General features: G+C 43.2%; 1 protein-coding gene across 12 annotated transcripts in view; it reads right to left on the reverse strand.

The window, feature by feature from the left end:
• Window positions 1-19,608, reverse strand: part of TCF7 (transcription factor 7) — a 219,032-nt gene that overhangs the window by 23,716 nt on the left and 175,708 nt on the right. For 7 of the 12 annotated variants that reach the window (XM_073573766.1, XM_073573768.1, XM_073573769.1 and 4 more), the window contains 2 exons: window positions 16,756-16,804; window positions 6,839-6,911 (listed from right to left, as the gene is read on the reverse strand). In XM_073573766.1, coding sequence (XP_073429867.1) covers window positions 6,839-6,911; window positions 16,756-16,804 — 122 coding nt within the window. The remainder of the gene's footprint in view (window positions 1-6,838; window positions 6,912-16,755; window positions 16,805-19,608) is intronic. The other 5 variants (XM_073573771.1, XM_073573775.1, XM_073573773.1 and 2 more) reach the window with 1 other exon arrangement.

A 19,608-nucleotide genomic window follows, 5' to 3' on the forward strand; every position in this document is an offset into this window, starting at 1 on the left:
GAGTGTTATGAGTTCATTTTCTCCTTCACCTCTGATGTCAGATGAACTCCCTCTGCTGGTGAAAGGAGGTAGTGAAATTGATCTGGATGGGAAGAACCTGTCATCTGAACAGTTGGAGTGTGATTGGACATCCGGAATTTCTGAGTGGATATAAGGCAGCCGACGCCCTCCAAGGTTGCTGGTGATCCTTTCTGCTCTGAGCTCTGGCATCCAGTTTAGTTCCTGTCTACTGAAAGCTTAGTTTTTGCTCTGCTATTTTTCCATGAGATTTTGTCTGTTTACTTAGTGTTTGTGTTCAGCCTGCCCTGGTTGGGACAGGCTGAACTCCATTTTTGTCTCTGATCAGTTGATCTCTTTGCTCTGTCTTCAGAATATACCTGAGTGCTGATATAGTGATTTTGAAGTCTAGTGACTTCAGGGCCTTTTCTATCAGACGTGTTGGACATTATTTTTGGCAGGGTTTTTTGCGTGATTGCAGCCAGCATCTTTTCTGTCCTTTCCTATCTAGTTAGTTGGGCCCCATCATTTGCTCAGCCTGTCTTTCTGTCTGTGTTTGTGTTTTCATCTGTTTTTCACCGACAATACATGTTGGGGGCTGTCTATTGCTTTGGGGTCTGCTCTGGGGCAGTTTAGATTTCCCCTTTCTTTCTTTAGGCTTATTTAGCTCTCCGGCTGTGACGAGGGGTCTAGGGCACCGTAGGAACTGCCCACGGCTACTGTTAGTTGTGGTGAATAGGATCAGGGGTCTGCAATCCGCTAGCTACCAACCTCTCCGGTTTTCTGGACTTAGCTTGTGTTTTTGTTTTTTCCTCCTTCGGTGACTCATTCATAACATAAGAGTATGGCTGATCGGAGACTATAGATGGGTCTGGACCTGTTTGTTGGTAATTTGGTGTGGTTGTCCTCGAGGAACATTAAGTTAAAAGGTCCCCTCTTGGTAACTAGATCCCAGGTTCATCAGTCTTTATAAGATTGTGGATGTCGTCAATCTGGTAGCATTCAGTCTTGCTTTTCCACTTACTTTTAGGATTCGTAATGCGGTTCACCGGTCTCTGCTTAAAAAACATGTCACGCCCTTTGAGATCTTCATCACCTCCTTTCCCAGTCATCGTTGATGCCTAGATCATGGATTCTCTCTTGGTTTGTCGTTCTCTAGAGTATCTGCTACGATGGAAGGGTTACGGCCCTGAAGAGATGTGGGTACCAGCATCTGATGTCCATGTGGTCAGGTTGATCCGGTCCATTCAAGTGGCACACCCTGATAGACCCAGCCCTGAGGTTCCGGAGGTCTGTATCAGAAGTTGGGGAGGGGAGGTGGTTACCATCATGGATTTACCGTGACAGGGGCCTGAAGACGGCAGCATCTGATTTCACATACTCCTGCACTGGCTAGAAGCACTTCCACTTCATATTAAATGGTGCAGGTTTATGTTAGCAGTGCAGGGGCTAAACCATTCAGCTTAGAGTCTCTGAAGCCTTCCTGCTTGGATGATCTCAGCTGTTCAGTACTAGCCACTCCCCTCTACTATACATACTAGCCACTGGCAATCTGATATGCAAGTGTTAATCTTGTACTGCCTGGCATGGAGTGGAGGTGTTGGTAGAGGCGTTTGGAGTGTTGATCTCAGATTCTTGCTTGGTGTTTCTGCTGTGTGCGATTCATCCTCTTCTATTTCGTTACCTCCCTTTTGTCCCCGGTATTCCTCTCTGTTGTCTGTGAGGGCATATTTGTATGTTTGGTATTTTCATTTATCCCTGTACATCCTTCCCTTGTTAGTCTGGTTTCTGTATATACATATACTACTACTCCCCATTTCACTGGATAAGAATGGGGACACATATAGGGCTTTTTCAGGAGGTCAGCAAGGCACATTGCACCGGCGTTTCACCAGCAGAACTAATTTGGGGAGCAGGGATAGCTAGAGTGCCCCTAGCTTTAGGGACAGGGAAGGAGCCCCTGACCCCGGGTATTCCAACAACAGAGTTGTTACTCAAGTGCAATAAAGCTCTTATAGTCTGCAATCAGGTGTTTTCTGCAGTGCTAGGTGTCCCTAACCCCTCAGCAACGGTTAATCATTTAGCTAAATATAGCCCAAACTTTGGTAAGAGCAATAACAAAGAAAATATAATTGTAATTATAATTGTAATACTCATGACAGGAGTCACAACAGTAAACATATGAGAAGAACCCGAATGCCAACATCAGAAACAACCACTCAATCGCAGTAATCATACATCAACACTCATAACTGCCAAACTCTCCAACCACTTTAAATCTACATAGAGTACCAACAGCCCAAATACACAGCGTGCAACGTTAAGTTCTAGCAACGAACCTATGTAGCGGTGTGAATCACCTCCAACCCTCTACCCCACGCTTTTTCTAGTTTCCTGTGACTTTGTAAAACTTTATATATTGGAACATATTAAGTTGCCAATTGAATCCAAACAGACAAGGAAGGGATATCCATAGATTTTCACGCTATGATAACTACCTTTCTGGAACAGAAAAGTAAAAATTTAAAGAAAAAAATCTCATGAGTTCCGTTGATAAGATTATTCACAACTCCTAACAAGCACAGCTGACGGTACAGGACCCTAGAGTAGTCGAATTTCTTGTGTAAAAGTAAGCGACCCTCTGACGAAAATGTTGACAGCCTGGGACATTACCAAACCTAATGCAAACAAATGTTGCCCTACATCAAAAACATAAATCCCATCGGGATACCCTGGTCTTGTTAAGCCTTCCAGGAGAGTAGCAAACCCTACTAACCCCTTAGTGACAGAGCCAACCCTAACCATAACCCTAACCCAACCCTAACCGTAACACACCCCTAACCTTAATCCCAACCATAACCACAACCCTAACTTTAGCCCAACCCTAACCCTAGCTCCAACCATAATTTTAGCCCAACCGTAACCCTAGCCCAACCTTAAACCTAACTTTAGCCCAACCCTAATCCAACCGTAACCCTAGCCCAACCATAATCCATCTCTAACCCTAACCATCTCTAACCCTAACCCAACCCTAACCTTACTGGAAAAATGGAAATAAATACATTTTATTTTATCATTTTTACCTAACAAAGGGGGGGGTGATAAAAGGGGAGGAGGAGAGACAAATTAAATGGGAAATCAGACTTTTTTTTGCTGTCGCTGTTATTCCGTAAATAACGGCGATCGCAACCACTGGGGTCGGTAAAAACCATCCCGAATCATGTTCTCTGGGGGCGCTATACCCTTATTTCTCAGCGCCGTTAAAAAGTACCCTTAACTGCCGCCATTAAAAGGTGTATTGGCGGTCGTTAAGTGGTTAAGAAATTTAGATTAGATTAAGCAGCCCCTAGCACTTACCACTGAAGAGTAGAACATGCTCTCCACCTTCATCACCTGACTGGGATGAGCTTTAGCTAATGGCATGATGGAGGAGGACTGTAGCAACATATACGCATGGGTAGGGGGTTTTGGTAGGTATGCAGTCCCCAAAATCTCTTAAAGCTTCAAGAATCGCAATCTGACTGCTTTCTTGATGATGAGGTAGAGGGTTAATAAAGTGCTCCGACTGCTCATCGGGAACTCAACACAGGAGAGTCACGCCCTGTACTGCCATCATAAGTAAAACGCATACCGCCACTCCTCCTGGCGCTTCCTCAGAGCTGCAATGATAAGCTGTTCACTTCACACTGAAGACACAATATTGACTGCAATTTCGTCACAATGTAGAAGTGCAGGGGGAGCATCAGGGCAGAACTAGGTACATCCTCCATGCAATAGGGACAGCGACGCTGCAGAGAACCTCAGACTTTAAGCCTAACTTGGAGACTGATCAGCTACTGTTGTTATTCATTTCGGTACCAGCAGTGTAAAATGCATAATTAAAAAGCGTAAGTGTCCAATGACATGCTTAATCTCTGCTTTCCACTTCCACTGAATTAACCGAAAAAAGTTGTGTAGATTCACCCATACAAAGTCCCTAAAGGGTTGCAGAGAATAACGTTCTTATTTTCTGTCATCTAAACCTGCGCATATCTTATGTTCCAAAAAATTGTATTTTTTTCTGCAGATATACCGTATCTATCCATGGTTACATACATAAAATACATACAGTATATGCAATATTAAGATATATTACACACACACACACACACACACGTACTGAACAAAAGTTAAAAGACAGATGTAGAAAATTTTTTGCAAAAGTAAAAATGCTTTAAAAAATAGAACTGTTAGCACGGCCAAATTTTTCTAATCTGACCACTGTCACTTTATGTGGTAACTCTGGAATGCTTCAGTGATTGTATTTTAATGACAGTGTACTTCATGTTAGTGTTAAATTTTGGTTGATATGATTTGTGTATATTTATGAAATTATTGAAAACTGGATAGAAAAAGTTGCAGTTTTCAAACTTTACATTTTTATGCCCTTAAGTCAGATAGGTATACCACATAAAATAGTTAATAAATAAACTTTTCCGACATGTCTCCTTTACGTCAACACAATTTTTGAAACAATTTTTTTTTGTTAGGAAGTTAGAAGGGTTCAAAATTGACCAGCAATTTCTCATTTTTCCAACAAAATTTACAAAACCATTTTTTTTAGGGACCACCTCACATTTGAAGTGACGTTGATGAGTCTATATTAAATACCCGAAAGTGACACCATTATAAAAACTGCACCCCTCAAAGTCCTCAAAACCACATTTAAGAAGTCTTTTAACCCCTCAGGTGCTATAAAGGAATTCATGGAATGTGGAAGGAAAAAAAAATGAATATTTTCATTGTTCTCAAAAGTTTTCCCTTAGCCCCATATTTTTTCTTTCACAAGGGTAACAGGAAAATTTGTTGGGCAATTTCTCCTGGGTATGCAGATACCCCATATGTGGGGAAAACAACTGTTTGGTTGCACGGCATATCGTCTTTTTTTTTTTTTTTTTAAACTTTTGAAAAACCCTAACCCGAACCTTAACCGCAACTCCAACACTAATCCTAAGCCCAACCCTAATGGCAAAGAATGAAAGAAATAAAAATTATTAAAAAAATAATGCAGTCTGACTAAGAAGATGACACAGGATGGGACAACATACTAATTATTGACTTTTGATCACTGTGATAGGGTCCATCAAAGTGATCAAAATGAACCAATAGGAAGAATCCCCCTCGCTGCGGCACTGAGAATGTGCTCGCCATTTATTTTCAGGAAGAGGAGGCGGAGCACAGGGGGATGGAACTGGAGAGATTTGTGGAGGGCAGAGGTACCGGGTGAACTTGGGGGCCTCATTTCTCTCTCCTCTGGCATGTGTATGATATCACAAGAGAAAAATGCTTTTAATAGCTGGTACTTTTTTTTTTTTTTTACGTGATCATCGTTGTTCATTGATTCTATTCTCCAGGGTCTCAGCTATACCCGGTAGCTGAAAACCCAGAGATTTTCCAACGCTGGGGGGCACTATAACCTATTTTAAAACGGCAATGAGGGAATAAGGCCCCTTAATGGCCGTTGTTTTATTGCGCATCGTGGTCGTTAAGGGGTTAACCGGTTTAGTTCATTTTTCTAGGCAACTTGCACACGCACACAGTTTTTGAAGAAACTCGACAGTGAAGTTGTGGAAAACACCTTGGAGTATTGAGGACATCATTATTCCTGCCCAAATTCCCAACTCTATTTGCTGAAATGCAGCCTGATGGTTGCAGGGTACCTGCAACATGCATCACTGTTAACTGCACACACTCATTATTGTACCGCTCCTTCAGAAGACAAAACTATCTTATGTTATGGCCAAATATTTTACATTTTAGTTCCTCAGCCCAGAGCTCCTTGCTACCATTTTTCTGCAGTCAAGTTCCCATACTTTTGTACATAGTTTATTCACTTGACCTTGTTTTCATATTGAAGGTATGGTTTTTGGTCGCAACTCTTCCACGATAACCACTTCTATCCAGATGTGTGTATCTGTGTCTCACTGGTTACTGTCAGTTCTGAGCAGTGGACACTGCTGACATCTTCTGATTTCGAAGTGACATAAACATGATAGGTCTCTCATCTGCTGCACAAAGTTTCCTTGCCCATCCACTGCGTCTATGGTCCTCAAAGTTGCCTATTTCTTGGTGCTTCTTTTAAAGAGCTTGAACAGCATATCTTGAAACACTATTCTGCTTGAAGTCTTCGCCTAGGAGAATCCTTGCTGATGCGGTGATGCAGTATAACTACCTTGTTTTAAGCTTCCTACACAGTTGTGCGCTTCAGTTAATAACCATGCTTCAAGCTACAAAATGATGATTATCACCGGTTTGGTATTTTTGGTTACTCAAACACCTGACTATAATACAACAAAATGCCTAATATGTGCAAGTGTACCGAGAAGAATTCAAGTGGTTCATAAGGCAAATGACGGTTATGCCAAATATTGGTTTGACATAGATTTCTCTTCTGCCCATTCACTTTAAATATGGCTAATTGATAAAAAAAAATAAATTATGAACCCTTCTACCTTACTTTGCAGCATTTTTTACCACACCCAACTAAAACTTGTGCACAGTACTGTATACATATGTACACACACACACACACTAAAGGGTTTTGTTCAAATACAACTTACAAATATGGTTGCTACTATCCCATTAAAAGGTAAAAGGGTGGGATGCCAGCTTATTCTACAATGAATGTAGGCAGTGCAATAGTTAATAGCCACAAACGCTGGTTAAACATCACCGCATAAACCCATATAATAGAAACTGGTGTTTACCCTCTAAGATAAGCAAGCATGTTAATAGTAGGAGCATGCGGAGGAGTGAAGGAAGGAAAGCCACAGAAGCCGACACCACAGTTGGATATACACACCTGCACGGGCCGCACCAGTCCGTTTGTTGGTTGAGGCCAAAGCGAGCTCTGCATTTCTTAGGGGAGCCAGGATCTAAGTATAGAAACATGCGCAGGAAGGAGGAAGAGGCACACAAAAAAAAGAAAGAAAAGATGCAACAGATATTTAGCCACTTAAACTTGAAGATACAGACAAACAGATGCAAAGTGTCTGCAAAGGAAAATAAAAAAATACAGAAACTCATTACAAAGCTCTCCCTTGAGATGACCAATACTGTGTAACCATAACCTGTGCATTAGGACCCTATGCACCACTAGGGTGATTGGTTATTGGTGTCGCGTACACCTCAGAGATTGTTAGATTATGAAGACGCTCCTTCATTCTAGTGGAACTATGATAGGCATGCTGTGCAACTGTAGCAAACTTCCTCTTTAAGGGTAAATTCAAAGTAAATTTTATAAAAAAAATGTTGAGGTTCCTTGATCCAGAAGTTTACTTCCTGTTACTCACCAGTTTTGGCTCCAACGGTGACGCTCCGCTCATCAGCTGATCCATCGGTTCTCCTGTGCGTCTGCATACCATGGTAATTCTGACTACCTCTGAAGTCATGTTCTCAGGCCTTATAGGATGGTTCAGGTGGCAAATCAACACCAGAGTATTCAGGTAGTTGGCACTCTAGCCACAATCTGGGACTTCTACTATGTGCTAATAACCCTATTTGCAAACATGTCTTCTGAAATACCCAGCTCTGGTGCTTCACTGGGCTCTGGTAGATCACTACAAGGGAGTCTGTTTTCACACCCAGCTCTATTGTACCGTAAGGCTATGTGCACACGCTGCGGATTGTTCTGCGGATTTGTATCTGCGGAACCGCAGGTAAAATGACCTGCGGTTTTACCCGAGGATTGGCCTGCGGGTTATCACCTCTACTATGGAGGAGATGGTAAACCGCAGCAGAATCTGCAGAAAAGAAGGGACATGTCATTTCTTTCTGCGGATTCAAAACTGCAGCTTTTCCGCAGTTAAAAATCCGCAGCATGTACACAGCAGATTGTAAGTCACATAGATTTACATGCTACTGTACACTGTCTGCAGAACTGCTGCAGATCCACAGCGGCCAAAACCGCAGCGGATCCGCAGCAAAAACTGCAGCGTGTCCACATAGCCTAAGGCTCCGCTGCATCACAATGTGCTAGATGTGAGCCTTCTGACATACCGAGCTCTGTTTTGACACTACAACATCAATACTTGTAGGAGACTGCAAAGTAAGGGGTCTAGCCCATTTCTGCTCTCACTGAAGAGCTGGAGGAAGGCGAGTTTCAATGCTCCTTTCATTTGGTGTGGGTGCTGTGTGGTGGCCATTGTTGCTGTGGTTTGGTGCTGGTGGGGCGGCATGGTCTGGAGTCGTGGGGACCTAGTCTTGCAGCATGGGCGCTGTGGAGCACCAGGTCGTCTGCCCTGCCGGGGCAGGCATTAATGCTGTTGGCTCCGTTGGGGGTACAGGGACACCTTTCTTTTGGTGTTGGTGCTGTGTGGCGGCCATTGTTGCTGTGGTTTTGTGCTGGTGGGGCGGCGCGGTCTGGTGACACCGGACCATCTGCCCTGCTGGTGCATTGTCACTCTGGCGGTGGTTGGAGCATGGCTACGCTCCGTTAGGGCAGTAGGACCCACTACGAGGTTTGCTGTGATGTGGCAGTGGGTTTAATACAGTCTGATCAGAATGTTAAACTAAGAACCTCATGTTCAGTTATATAAATTTTTGCCTAGGGCATTAGATCAACGTATGATTTTTGGAGGTGCGGTTCATGCTCTTTTTTGGCGCACATCAATATTTGTGAGTCTCCGGACATACCCAGCTCTGTTGCATCACTGAACTCTGCTATATCTCTGCAAGCGTGTCTCCTGATATACCCAGCCCTGCTGCTGGCTTTGCTGTATAACTGCTGTCAGTCTCCCGACATACCCAGCTCTGCTACACTGAAGAAAATGCTCTACTGTTCCTTTGGCTCAACTCTATTTCATTGGTCTCTATTCACTTTGTCTCCAAGTTTCCTGTGGTCTATTATACTCATACAGTTCCTGTCGGCTTAACATATACTCATTTGTACATAGGGCTTTGAGATTCCACATCACCAGGTGAGACCAACACTTGCTATAGTCAAGTTCTGCCCAGTGCACCCTGTATGTTCATGAAGGATTCAGGGTTGATGCCCAGCTTCACTTCTACGCGGTTAATAAAAAGAGATGTGATGGAAAATTTAACTGTAAGGCAGAAACCTCTGATCTGTAACACCAGAAGCGTCACTATGGCTCTTCTCGGATCTTTCACACTAATGTCGCAGTTTAGCAGTCCATCAGCTCTAGGATGTTATAAGAGGCATCATATGGCCATTGAACAGATCATCTGCAGATTACACTAATATTTCTCTGCTTGGCACTAAACAATAAAGTATAAGGGCAGGGATTACCACACTGTGTGAATACAGACATGCAGAAGTAGCGCCTTACGTCTGAATGGTTACACCCTAGATTATACGCATCAATTAACCTAATCTCTATATATAAAAATGAATGTATGTGTGTATCACCAACCAATCACGAAGCATCTTTCATTTCACCAGAGCTGTTCAAAAGAAGCTCAGCTGTGATTGGTTGCTATGATCAACAGTTTTCCTTCCAACCAATCACTAAGCATCTCTCATTTCACCAGAGCTCGTTAAAAGTAGCTGAGTGTGATGGTTGCTATGAGCAAGTTTTCCCACTTGATAACACCTCAGCAGACACTGACATGGTGGGAGAAATCTAGCATCCCCAGGAACATAAGCTCCCAGCTATTGTCTGCCCCCCAGAAAGGAGCACAGAGCACATGAAAGAAATGAATCCCCGCTCCCGTGGATCAATGGTATGCAAGTTAGGGCAAATCCACTCAGCGTTGTGGTACGGAACTCAGGCCTTACTTAAAGGGATCTCCGGTATGGAAGGCAGGGCAAATCCATCCAGTGCTTTGGTTATGACCCCAGTCCTCTCTTAAAGGGATCCCCGGTATGGAAGTCAGGGCAATTGCCTTCAAATGCTCTGGTACTGACCCCAGGCTCTCTTAAAGGGAGCTACTGTACAGAAGTTAGGGCAAATACCTCAGCGCTCTGACTCTGACCTCAGGGTTCTATTAAAGGGATCATTGGTATGCAAGTCAGGGCAAATCCACTCAGCACTCTGGTTCTGACGTCAGGCCTCTCTTAAAGGGATCCCTGGTGTGAAAGTTAGGACCGTTCCACTCAGCGTTCTGGTTCTGACCCCAGGCTAATGGGATGATGTGAGATTAGGGGTAGTAGTCCGGTGGCCCTGGCTGACGGGATGATGTGGGATATTAGGGCAGTAGTCCAGTGACTCTCACTGACAGGATGATGCGGGATATTAGGGGTAGTAGTCCGGTGGCTCTGGCTGACGGGATGATGTGGGATAATAGGGGTAGTAGTCCGGTGGCTCTGATGGGATGATGTGGGATATTAGGGGTAGTAGTCCGGCGGCTGTGATGGGATGATGTGGGATATCAGTGGTAATTGTCCGGTGGCTCTGGCTGAGAGAATGATGTGGGATATTAGGGGTAGTAGTCCGGCGGATGTGACGGGATGATGTGGGATATTAGTGGTAGTTGTCCAGTGGCTCTGGCTGACGGGATGATGTGGGATATTAGGGTTAGTAGTCCGGTGGCTTTAACGGGATAGTGTGGGATATTAGTAGGCCGGTGGCTCTGGCTGACGGGATGATGTGGGATATTAGGGGTAGAAGTCTGGTAGCACTGGCTGACAGGATGATGTGGGATATTATAGTGACTGTGGTTATGCGGAGTGGGCGGGGCTATACATTCAGATTTATATATATATATACACATATATATATATATATATATATATATACATACACATATATATATATATATACACATATATATACATATATATATATATATATATATATATACACACTCACTGGCCACTTTATTAGGTACACCTGTCCAACTGTGTGTTAAGACTTAATTTCTAATCAGCCAATCACATGGCGGCAACTCAGTGCATTTAGGCATGTAGACATGGTCAAGACAATCTCCTGCAGTTCAAACCGAGCATCAGTATGGGGAAGAAAGGTGATTTGAGTGCCTTTGAACGTGGCATGATTGTTGGTGCCAGAAGGGCTGGTCTGAGAATTTCAGAAACTGCTGATCTACTGGGATTTTCACGCACAACCATCTCTAGGGTTTACAGAGAATGGTCCGAAAAAGAAAAAAAATCCAGTGAGCGGCAGTTCTGTGGCCGGAAATGCCATGTTGATGCCAGAGGTCAGAGGAGAATGGGCAGACTGGTTCGAGCTGATAGAAAGGCAACAGTGACTCAAATTGCCACCCGTTACAACCAAGGTAGGCAGAAGAGCATCTCTGAACGCACAGTGCGTCGAACTTTGAGGCAGATGGGCTACAGCAGCAGAAGACCACACTGGGTACCACTCCTCTCAGCTAAGAACAGGAAATTGAGGCTACAATTTGCACAAGCTCATCGAAATTGGACAGTAGAAGATTGGAAAAACGTTGCCTGGTCTGATGAGTCTCGATTTCTGCTGCGACATTCGGATGGTAGGGTCAGAATTTGGCGTAAACAACATGAAAGCATGGATCCATCCTGCCTTGTATCAACGGTTCAGGCTGGTGGTGGTGGTGTCATGGTGTGGGGAATTTTTTCTGGGCACTCTTTGGGCCCCTTGGTACCAATTGAGCATCGTTGCAACGCCACAGCCTACCTGAGTATTGTTGCTGACCATGTCCATCCCTTTATGACCACAATGTACCCAACATCTGATGGCTACTTTCAGCAGGATAATGCGCCATGTCATAAAGCTCGAATCATCTCAGATTGGTTTCTTGAACATGACAATGAGTTTACTGTACTCAAATGGCCTCCTCAGTCACCAGATCTCAATCCAATAGAGCATCTTTGGGATGTGGTGGAACGGGAGATTCGCATCAGGGATGTGCAGCCGACAAATCTGCGCCAACTGTGTGATGCCATCATGTCAATATGGTCCAAAATCTCTGAGGAATGCTTCCAGCACCTTGTTGAATCTCTGCCACGAAGAATTGAGGCAGTTCTGAAGGCAAAAGGGGGTCCAACCCCTTACTAGCATGGTGTACCTAATAAAGTGGCCAGTGAGTGTATATACACATACATATATATATATATATATATATATATATATATATATATATATATATATATATATACACATATATATACATATACACACACACAAACACACACACACACACACACACACACATATAACAAATTATAATGAATATATGTGTGTAACTAACCGTAGTTAGTTACTATGCCCGGGCAGCGCCGGGCTCTTCAGCTAGTATTAGATAAAACCATAAGAAGAATTGCTACATATGGAAAAATAAAGTATAATGATCGTTATCGGAGGATCAATGTATTATCGGTTCATAAAAATAAAGCCTCATAGTGGTGGTTGTGGCCCCAGAGCAATGCACCACGTGCATATGGACATGTAAATGGGGATCCCCAGGCAGCCAGACGAGAGCTGCTGCAGGGACAATCACAGGATTTGGGCACTTCCACGGGGTACGGATTTGCAGCGACATATTTATCTTGTACTTTTTACGTGAAATAGTCAAACTGCACCACAAGGGAAGACAGTGAAAAGGTATGTGTAATGTAGAGGTCATGTACAGGTTTAACTTCCAGTCTTCTTCCATATACTTTACCAATTAATGTGGCTGTACCCTCCACCAGTAATCACAGCAGTTTCAGCCACTTTTTACTAGACCAAATAGCGTCTCTCGACAAGCACTAAACTTCCCCTCCTATCCAAAAGTAACAACTCTACAACTCGCCCTCCAGTACTCTCGCCAGAGCGGATTCTTCTTACCCAGGACTTACAGCAGTGCCTCCCCCATAATGACAGCGGTCCCTTCCCCACTAGACAAGCGGTGTCTTGTCCTTATTCTCAGTAGTCACAGCAGTGTCTTCTCTTTCCTGAAGTTATGACAGATGTACTGTCTACCTAGTTTCTCCAGCTTGTCACAGCAGTCCCTTCCCAACAGCAGTGATCTACAGTGGATATAAAAAGTCTACACACCTATGTTAAAATGCCAGGTTTTTATCATGTAAAAAAAAAAAGAAATCATACCAAGAAGAATCATTTCAGAACCTTTTCTACCTTTAATGTCACCTATAATCTGTACAGCTCAATTGAAAAACAAACTGAAATCTTTTCGAGTGTAAAAAGAAAAATAAAGACGTAAAATAATGTGGCTGCGCACCGTTAAAGGGAATCTGTCACCCATTTTTAGTGATATCATGCAAAGATATCACCCAACGTGCGTCCCATAAGGATTCTATTAGGACTTTTGTTTCCCCCTGACCCCGCACCTTTGATGCATAACTACCTTTTTTATCTTGATCGAGATGTATGGAAATCACCGCGGTCTGGTTCCGATGGGCGGGGCTTATTCGCATTCTTCCCCCCCTCCTCGGCTTGCTGAACGTAATCTTCATCTGTGAATATCACAGATGCCGTAGTTTTCCACACTTGCGCGTTGAAAAGGCCTCCGGCGCTTGCGCAGTATGCTTTGCCCAACTGTGGACAAAGCATATAATCGGTACTGCGCATGCGCCGGTATTTTTCAGCACGGTCTATGCCCCGGAAGTGTGTCCTGCATGTGAAGACTTCCGGGGTATAGACCGCGCTGAAAAATACCAGCGCATGCCCAGTACCGATTATATGCTTTGCCCACAGTTGGGCAAAGCATACTGCGCAAGCGCCGGAGGCCTTTTCAATGCGCAAGTGCAGAAAACTACGGCATCTGTGATATTCACAAATGAAGATTACGTTCAGCAAGCCGAGGGAGGAATGCGAATAAGCCCCGCCCATCGGAACCGGACCGCGGTGATTTCCATACATCTCCATCAAGATAAAAAAGGTATTTATGCATCAAAGGTGCGGGGTCGGGGGGAATCAAAAGTCCTAATAGAATCCTTATGGGATGCACAATTGGGTGATATCTTTACATGATATCACTAAAAATGGGTGACAGATTCCCTTTAAAACTAATATTTTGCTGACGTACCCTCTGAATTTAGGACAGCCTTCTTTCTTTTTTGGGTCTGAGGCTATCAGCATGGCACATCTATAAATGACAATCTATGCCCACTCTTCCTTGCAGTAGCTCCAAATCTGTCAGATTGCGAGGGTATCTCCTGTGTACAGCGCCCTCTCCAGGTTAACCCACAAATTTTCAATTGGATTCAGGTCTAGGCTGGGCCATCTCAAAAAATGTGATCTTCTGGCAAAGCCATTCTTTTGTTGGTTTGGAGGTATGCTTGGGGGTCGTTGTTATGCAGAAAGGCACAAGTTCCATTTTGCCGCTCCCTGGTGTGAGATTAGGCAATTCTCAGACCCAGCTGTCAAGCTGACAGCCAGCTAAGAGAAGGTGTAGCATCAGCTCCCACCATTCAATTGTACTCACGTCTTTCAAATACAAATTGAAACCCTGACTGCCAGCACGTCTGGATCACTCTCTGGCACCCAACGAAGGAGAACACGCCTATAAGGTAGCACAGCATAGGACAGATTTCTTTTGCAGGGGAATTAGGCTACTTTCACACTTGCGTTTTTTTGCTGTGCAAACGCATCATGAGTTTGTGTGCGTTTTTTACGGGTTTTGTTGCGTTTTTAAAAAAAAAACGCATGCGTTTTTTGTGCATACGTGCGCATTACAACGTGCATGTATGCGCACCCATAGACTATAATGGGTGTTTTGCTGTAAAAAAACGCATTGCGTGCGCATGATTTTTTTGGGGAAAGTCGGACGCACAAAAAATGCAACAGGATGCATTTTGTGCGCCCGAGCGCACACTACAAAAAAAGCATGCGCAAACAAACGCGTACAAGCGCATGTGTATGCGCACCTATGTAAAAGATAGGGTAAAAAAAATGCATGCGTTTTTTTGTGCTAAAAAACAACGCAAAAAAACGCAAGTGTGAAACCAGCCTTAGAATGATATTTTTAAGGGTGTCATGTTGGGATGTGCTGCAGAAGACTTGGGAAGAGGGAAGTCTGCAGAGATGAACTGTGGATGCAAAAAAGTCATCATGGCGTCTAGTTAAGATGGAGAAAAAAAAAGAAAAAATTACTCCAATCATAGAAGTAGTCAATAATAAGGTACCTGGATGTAAATGTTTATTTGTGATACTGCCTGTATCTCATTAGTACAGTGGTTCATGTATGGTCCGTAGTACTATGATGACTGTTAACAACTCTCAATATCTCTTATCTTTGTTAAGGACATACAGGGAAGTTGCAGGTTCATGCAATGCAAATGTATATGTGACTGTCCTAACATTATAATTGATTGATCTGCTAAGCTTGGTGCTGTATACATGTACTGTTAGTGGTTCTGGTGGTGTATTCATGTACTGTTGGTCGTTCTGGTGGTGTATTTCTGTACTGTTGGTGGTTCTGGTGGCCCATTTCTGTACTGTTGGTGGTTCTAGTGGTGCATTTCTGCATTGTTAGTGGTTCTAGTGGTGCACTTCTGCACTGTCGGCGATTCTGGTGCTGTATTCATGTACTGTTATTGGTTCTGATCCTGTACGCATGTAACAATCCATAACTTGAAAGAAAAAATTACATGACTATGTTAATACAGTATTGTGCAGTCTGACAAGTTAAGGGTTACTACATCCACATTTATGCTAGGAGCACAAGCCTTCCTTCTGCTTCTCTCAGTGATGTAGGGTGTGTAGCATTTTACTGAACATTGAAAGAATCAAGAAGAGCAGCCCGTCGGCACATGACAGGGTATGCAAATCGCATATAAGTGGTCACATAATGACAACTCAAACTGCATAGTTGTGTATAGGAGGGGGGCAAACTGAGTTTTTTGCTATGGGCGCAGAAAAACCTAGATTTGCCTCGGCAGAAAGTTGAAAATCCTCTATATCTTCAGCGTTTGAGCACAGGCCTGAAGGTTTTGATGAAAAATCAACTGATAGTTGTAACTTTTCATAAATCCCACCTTGACTAAAGGCCCCAGTTCCAGCTGCCAAAAAACAATTCCAAAGGATAATGCTGACTCCACTAGGCTTCCCTGTCGGTATGATGTTCTCTTGGGGAAGCATAATGTTTGCCAAACAAACCTTTTGGAATTATGGCCAAAAAAATCAACCTAGGTCTCACCTGACCAGAAAACGTTTTCCCATGTGCTTGTGGCAGTTTAGATTTAAGTTTTGGCGAAACATAGCTGTGCTTGCATCTTTTTCTCTGTAAGAAAAGGTTTTTATCTTGTCACCCTGCTGCACAGGCCATACAAATGAGGAATATGGAAGATTATTGTAACATCAGTACACAAGCAGTACTTGCCAGAAAATTCCTGCAGCTCCTTTAATGTTGCTGTAGGCCTCTTGGCAGACTCTCAGACCAATTTTCCTCTTGTCATCAATTTTTGAGCAACATCCTGTTCTAGGCAATGTAACTGTTGAGCCAAATATAAGCCACTTCTTGATGACAGGCTTCATTGTTCCATGGTATATCCAATACATTGGAAAAATATTTGAACCCACCTCCTGACATAATGTTCAACAATGGATCCCTTCGCTGTGTTGTAAGCCATTTGCAGACTATGGCTTTTTCTGAGTAATGCAAATCATGGCACGATATGGGCAATAATGTGAATCGGTGCACTTGCCGAGAGTCTGCCTGCCCTCGTATACTTGCAGACTCATTCACATCAAGCTACACAGCTCATTTTATTAGTGAAGAAATATTAATCCATGGCCAGAAAGATGTGTTTCACATCAGCTTTGTGTTTATTCTAAAGTCCCTTCAATAATAATCCTTTTAGACACCCGAAAATCTCACCTGAGCTGGAATCCTGATGTTTTTCTCTGCTTCTTCGTTTCTTTTTTCCCTATGAAAAGATAAAATATTAGCAAAATAGACACACCACTAAGGGTTGAGCCGCACCTAGCAGCCTCTGTTCTGCTGAAAGCCACATCAACATACTAAGTGACCACAATAGGCAGCTTCCTACATCTCGTGCATGTTGTTGTGGTTATTTTTTACAACTAAAATTGCTGTTTACCTGCAAAAATGGCACAAACCAAAACATTTGAGACCACAATGATTTATAATAAAAGGTGCAACGGTGATAAAATCTAATAGAACCTAGGTACCCAAGCTAAACGTCTGCAGAAAATAGAAGTTGAAACTCCAGATACTTATAAAGAAAGGGATGCAATGAATCACACAGGAGTTGTCCAGTAGAACAAGTTATTTCCTATCCTATGACTTGTTGATTAGCGGGTGACCCTCGACTGGGACTCTCATGGATTGGCAGATTTTATCCCAGTTACTAAAATGGTGCAGCCGGGCGGACACTTGATTGCTGCCAAAAAAGTCAAGCGCGGCACTTGGCAACCCCATAGGGAATGAATGAAGCAGCGGTCAGGCACACTCCGTTCTACAGGGGATAGAAGTTCCCCATACTGCCGATAAGTTCGGGTTCGATTAATAAATTATGGATAGGTGATAGGACAGGTTACAACTTGTTCTTATTGGACAACTTATTTAATTGCATTTGAGAAAACCCGTTTACACAACACTGAGTACTCTGAGGGGTCATGACTTCCTAAATATAATTATAAAAGGTAGAAAAAAAAAGTAACAGGTCCAACAAGTTCAGCATTTCTCGATCAATTATACTAGTTTACTTAAAATCCTTCATATCTTTTGGTATGAGAAAAGCTTCTAGCTCTTTTTGAAGTACTGAAATAATATCAGCCATTCCAATACTACTAGGTTACTACTAAAGTTTTACTACTCTAACTGTAAAGAAATCTTTTCTATACTGACGACTAAATTTCCTTCCTTGCACATGTAAAGAAAAAACCGTGTGCCAGTTGTTTCTACCAACCACACAAACATGTAAATGAGATCCCCTTGGAAGCATCTTTTTTCTAAGCTAAATAGATCCAATTTTTCTAACCTCTTAAATGCCGGATTCACACATCCATGTCTAAGTACCGACCATAAAGTACGGACTGTCTGTGTGTGTGGATCTCCTGATCCAAACTTGATAGCCTCATAGGATTCACGGTCTGAGTAAGGACTATGATGCATGGACTGTCGGCTTGTCTCCTGATCTGAATCTGACAGCCTCTTATATGCCTACGAGGCTGTCAAGTTTGGCTCAGTGGACCGTCAGTGCATCATGGACTGTACTTGGACCATGACACATAGATGTGTGAATGAGGCATAAAGGAGACCTTACATCCCATTTAATAATTTAGTAATTCTAGGTCTCCTATATCTTTACAATATGGAAACTAAACCCAAATTTCATGTTAAAGAAGCACTCCCCCCTCCCATTAAAGTTTTTATCTCTTAATATATTACAGTCATCAAATTATATAGCACTGTGTACTCACAATTGCTCATTTTGCCTTTCTACCCATCCAATTCTTCACTTTTCTCTGCTCCATGTAGAAACAAGAAGTCTCTTGTCCCTGCATTCATCATTTCCCTCTTCAGCTCCTGACCCAGCTACTCTGCTCCCCTCCTTGCCATGGACGTTTGCAGTGACTCATGAGTCACACAGGAAAAAGTTCTCCTGTATCTACATAGAGCTTAGAAGGATTCAGCTAGTCTACTCTTAATCATGTTTTGTCATAGACCTAATGGAAAAGAGAAGAATTAGCTGTGTAGAAGGGAAAAATAAGCAATTGTATGTACACAGTGCTATATAGGGTATTTTTCGGATTATAAGACACAATTTTTCCCCAAAAATTTTTTGGGGAAAATGGGGTGCATCTTATAATAAGAATATACCTTACCGGCCGCGCTAGAGCAGGGTTCCAGGGTCGCTGCTGGAGGAGGTAAGAGTGGAAAATTGCTGCAGGCCACAGGCTGAGATGAGGGGGTATTTGGAGGTGTGACACTGTGGGTGTTTGGTGGTGCAGGGGCTCCGTCAACATTTTGTGACCCCCGCACTTCCATGGTTTACACTGCGGTGGACTCTGGGAAAATGACTGCTGGCGCATGCAAAGATGGAGATCTTGGCACCAAGATCTCGGGAGAGGAGATCTCAGCGCCAAGATCTCCATCTGCGCATTCGCCGCCCCCCAGCGGCCATTTTCCCAGAGTCCACCGCAAAGTAAACCATGGAAGTACAGGGCTCCAGGCTTCACAAAATGTCAGCTGGAGCCCCCGCACCACCGAACATCCATAGCGTCGCACATTCGAACACCCCTTTCTCCCAGTCGGGGGTCCGCAGCATCACCCTACTCCTGCCTCCACCAGCAGCGACCCTGGGACACCGCTTCACCACAGCCACCACACCTGATAAGCAATAAGATGCATGGATCGTAAGAAGCGACAGCATTTTATGAAAAAAAATTTTTTACTCCTATTTTTCGCCTCAAAATTGGTGGTGCGTCTTATAATCCGCAAAATACGGTAATATGATGACTGCAATATAGTAATAGGATAAAAACGCTAATGGAAGGAGTGCTTCTATAAAAATGTAGTCTGATAAATGATTTGTAGGGAGGTAATAATACATGGAAATCACAGGATTTTGTTATTTTTTTTTATACATCCTAAACATCTTATTTGCTTTTGCAGCTGCTGCCTGACATGGAGAATACTCAAGTCCTTCTTCTGTTCTGTAGTCCCTACTAGATTTCCATTTAATGTATATGCAGCAATATGATT

The sequence above is a fragment of the Dendrobates tinctorius genome, unplaced genomic scaffold (genome assembly GCF_039654945.1).
Source record: "Dendrobates tinctorius isolate UK_male_01 unplaced genomic scaffold, ASM3965494v1 ptg000036l, whole genome shotgun sequence".
NCBI lineage: Eukaryota > Metazoa > Chordata > Amphibia > Anura > Dendrobatidae > Dendrobates > Dendrobates tinctorius.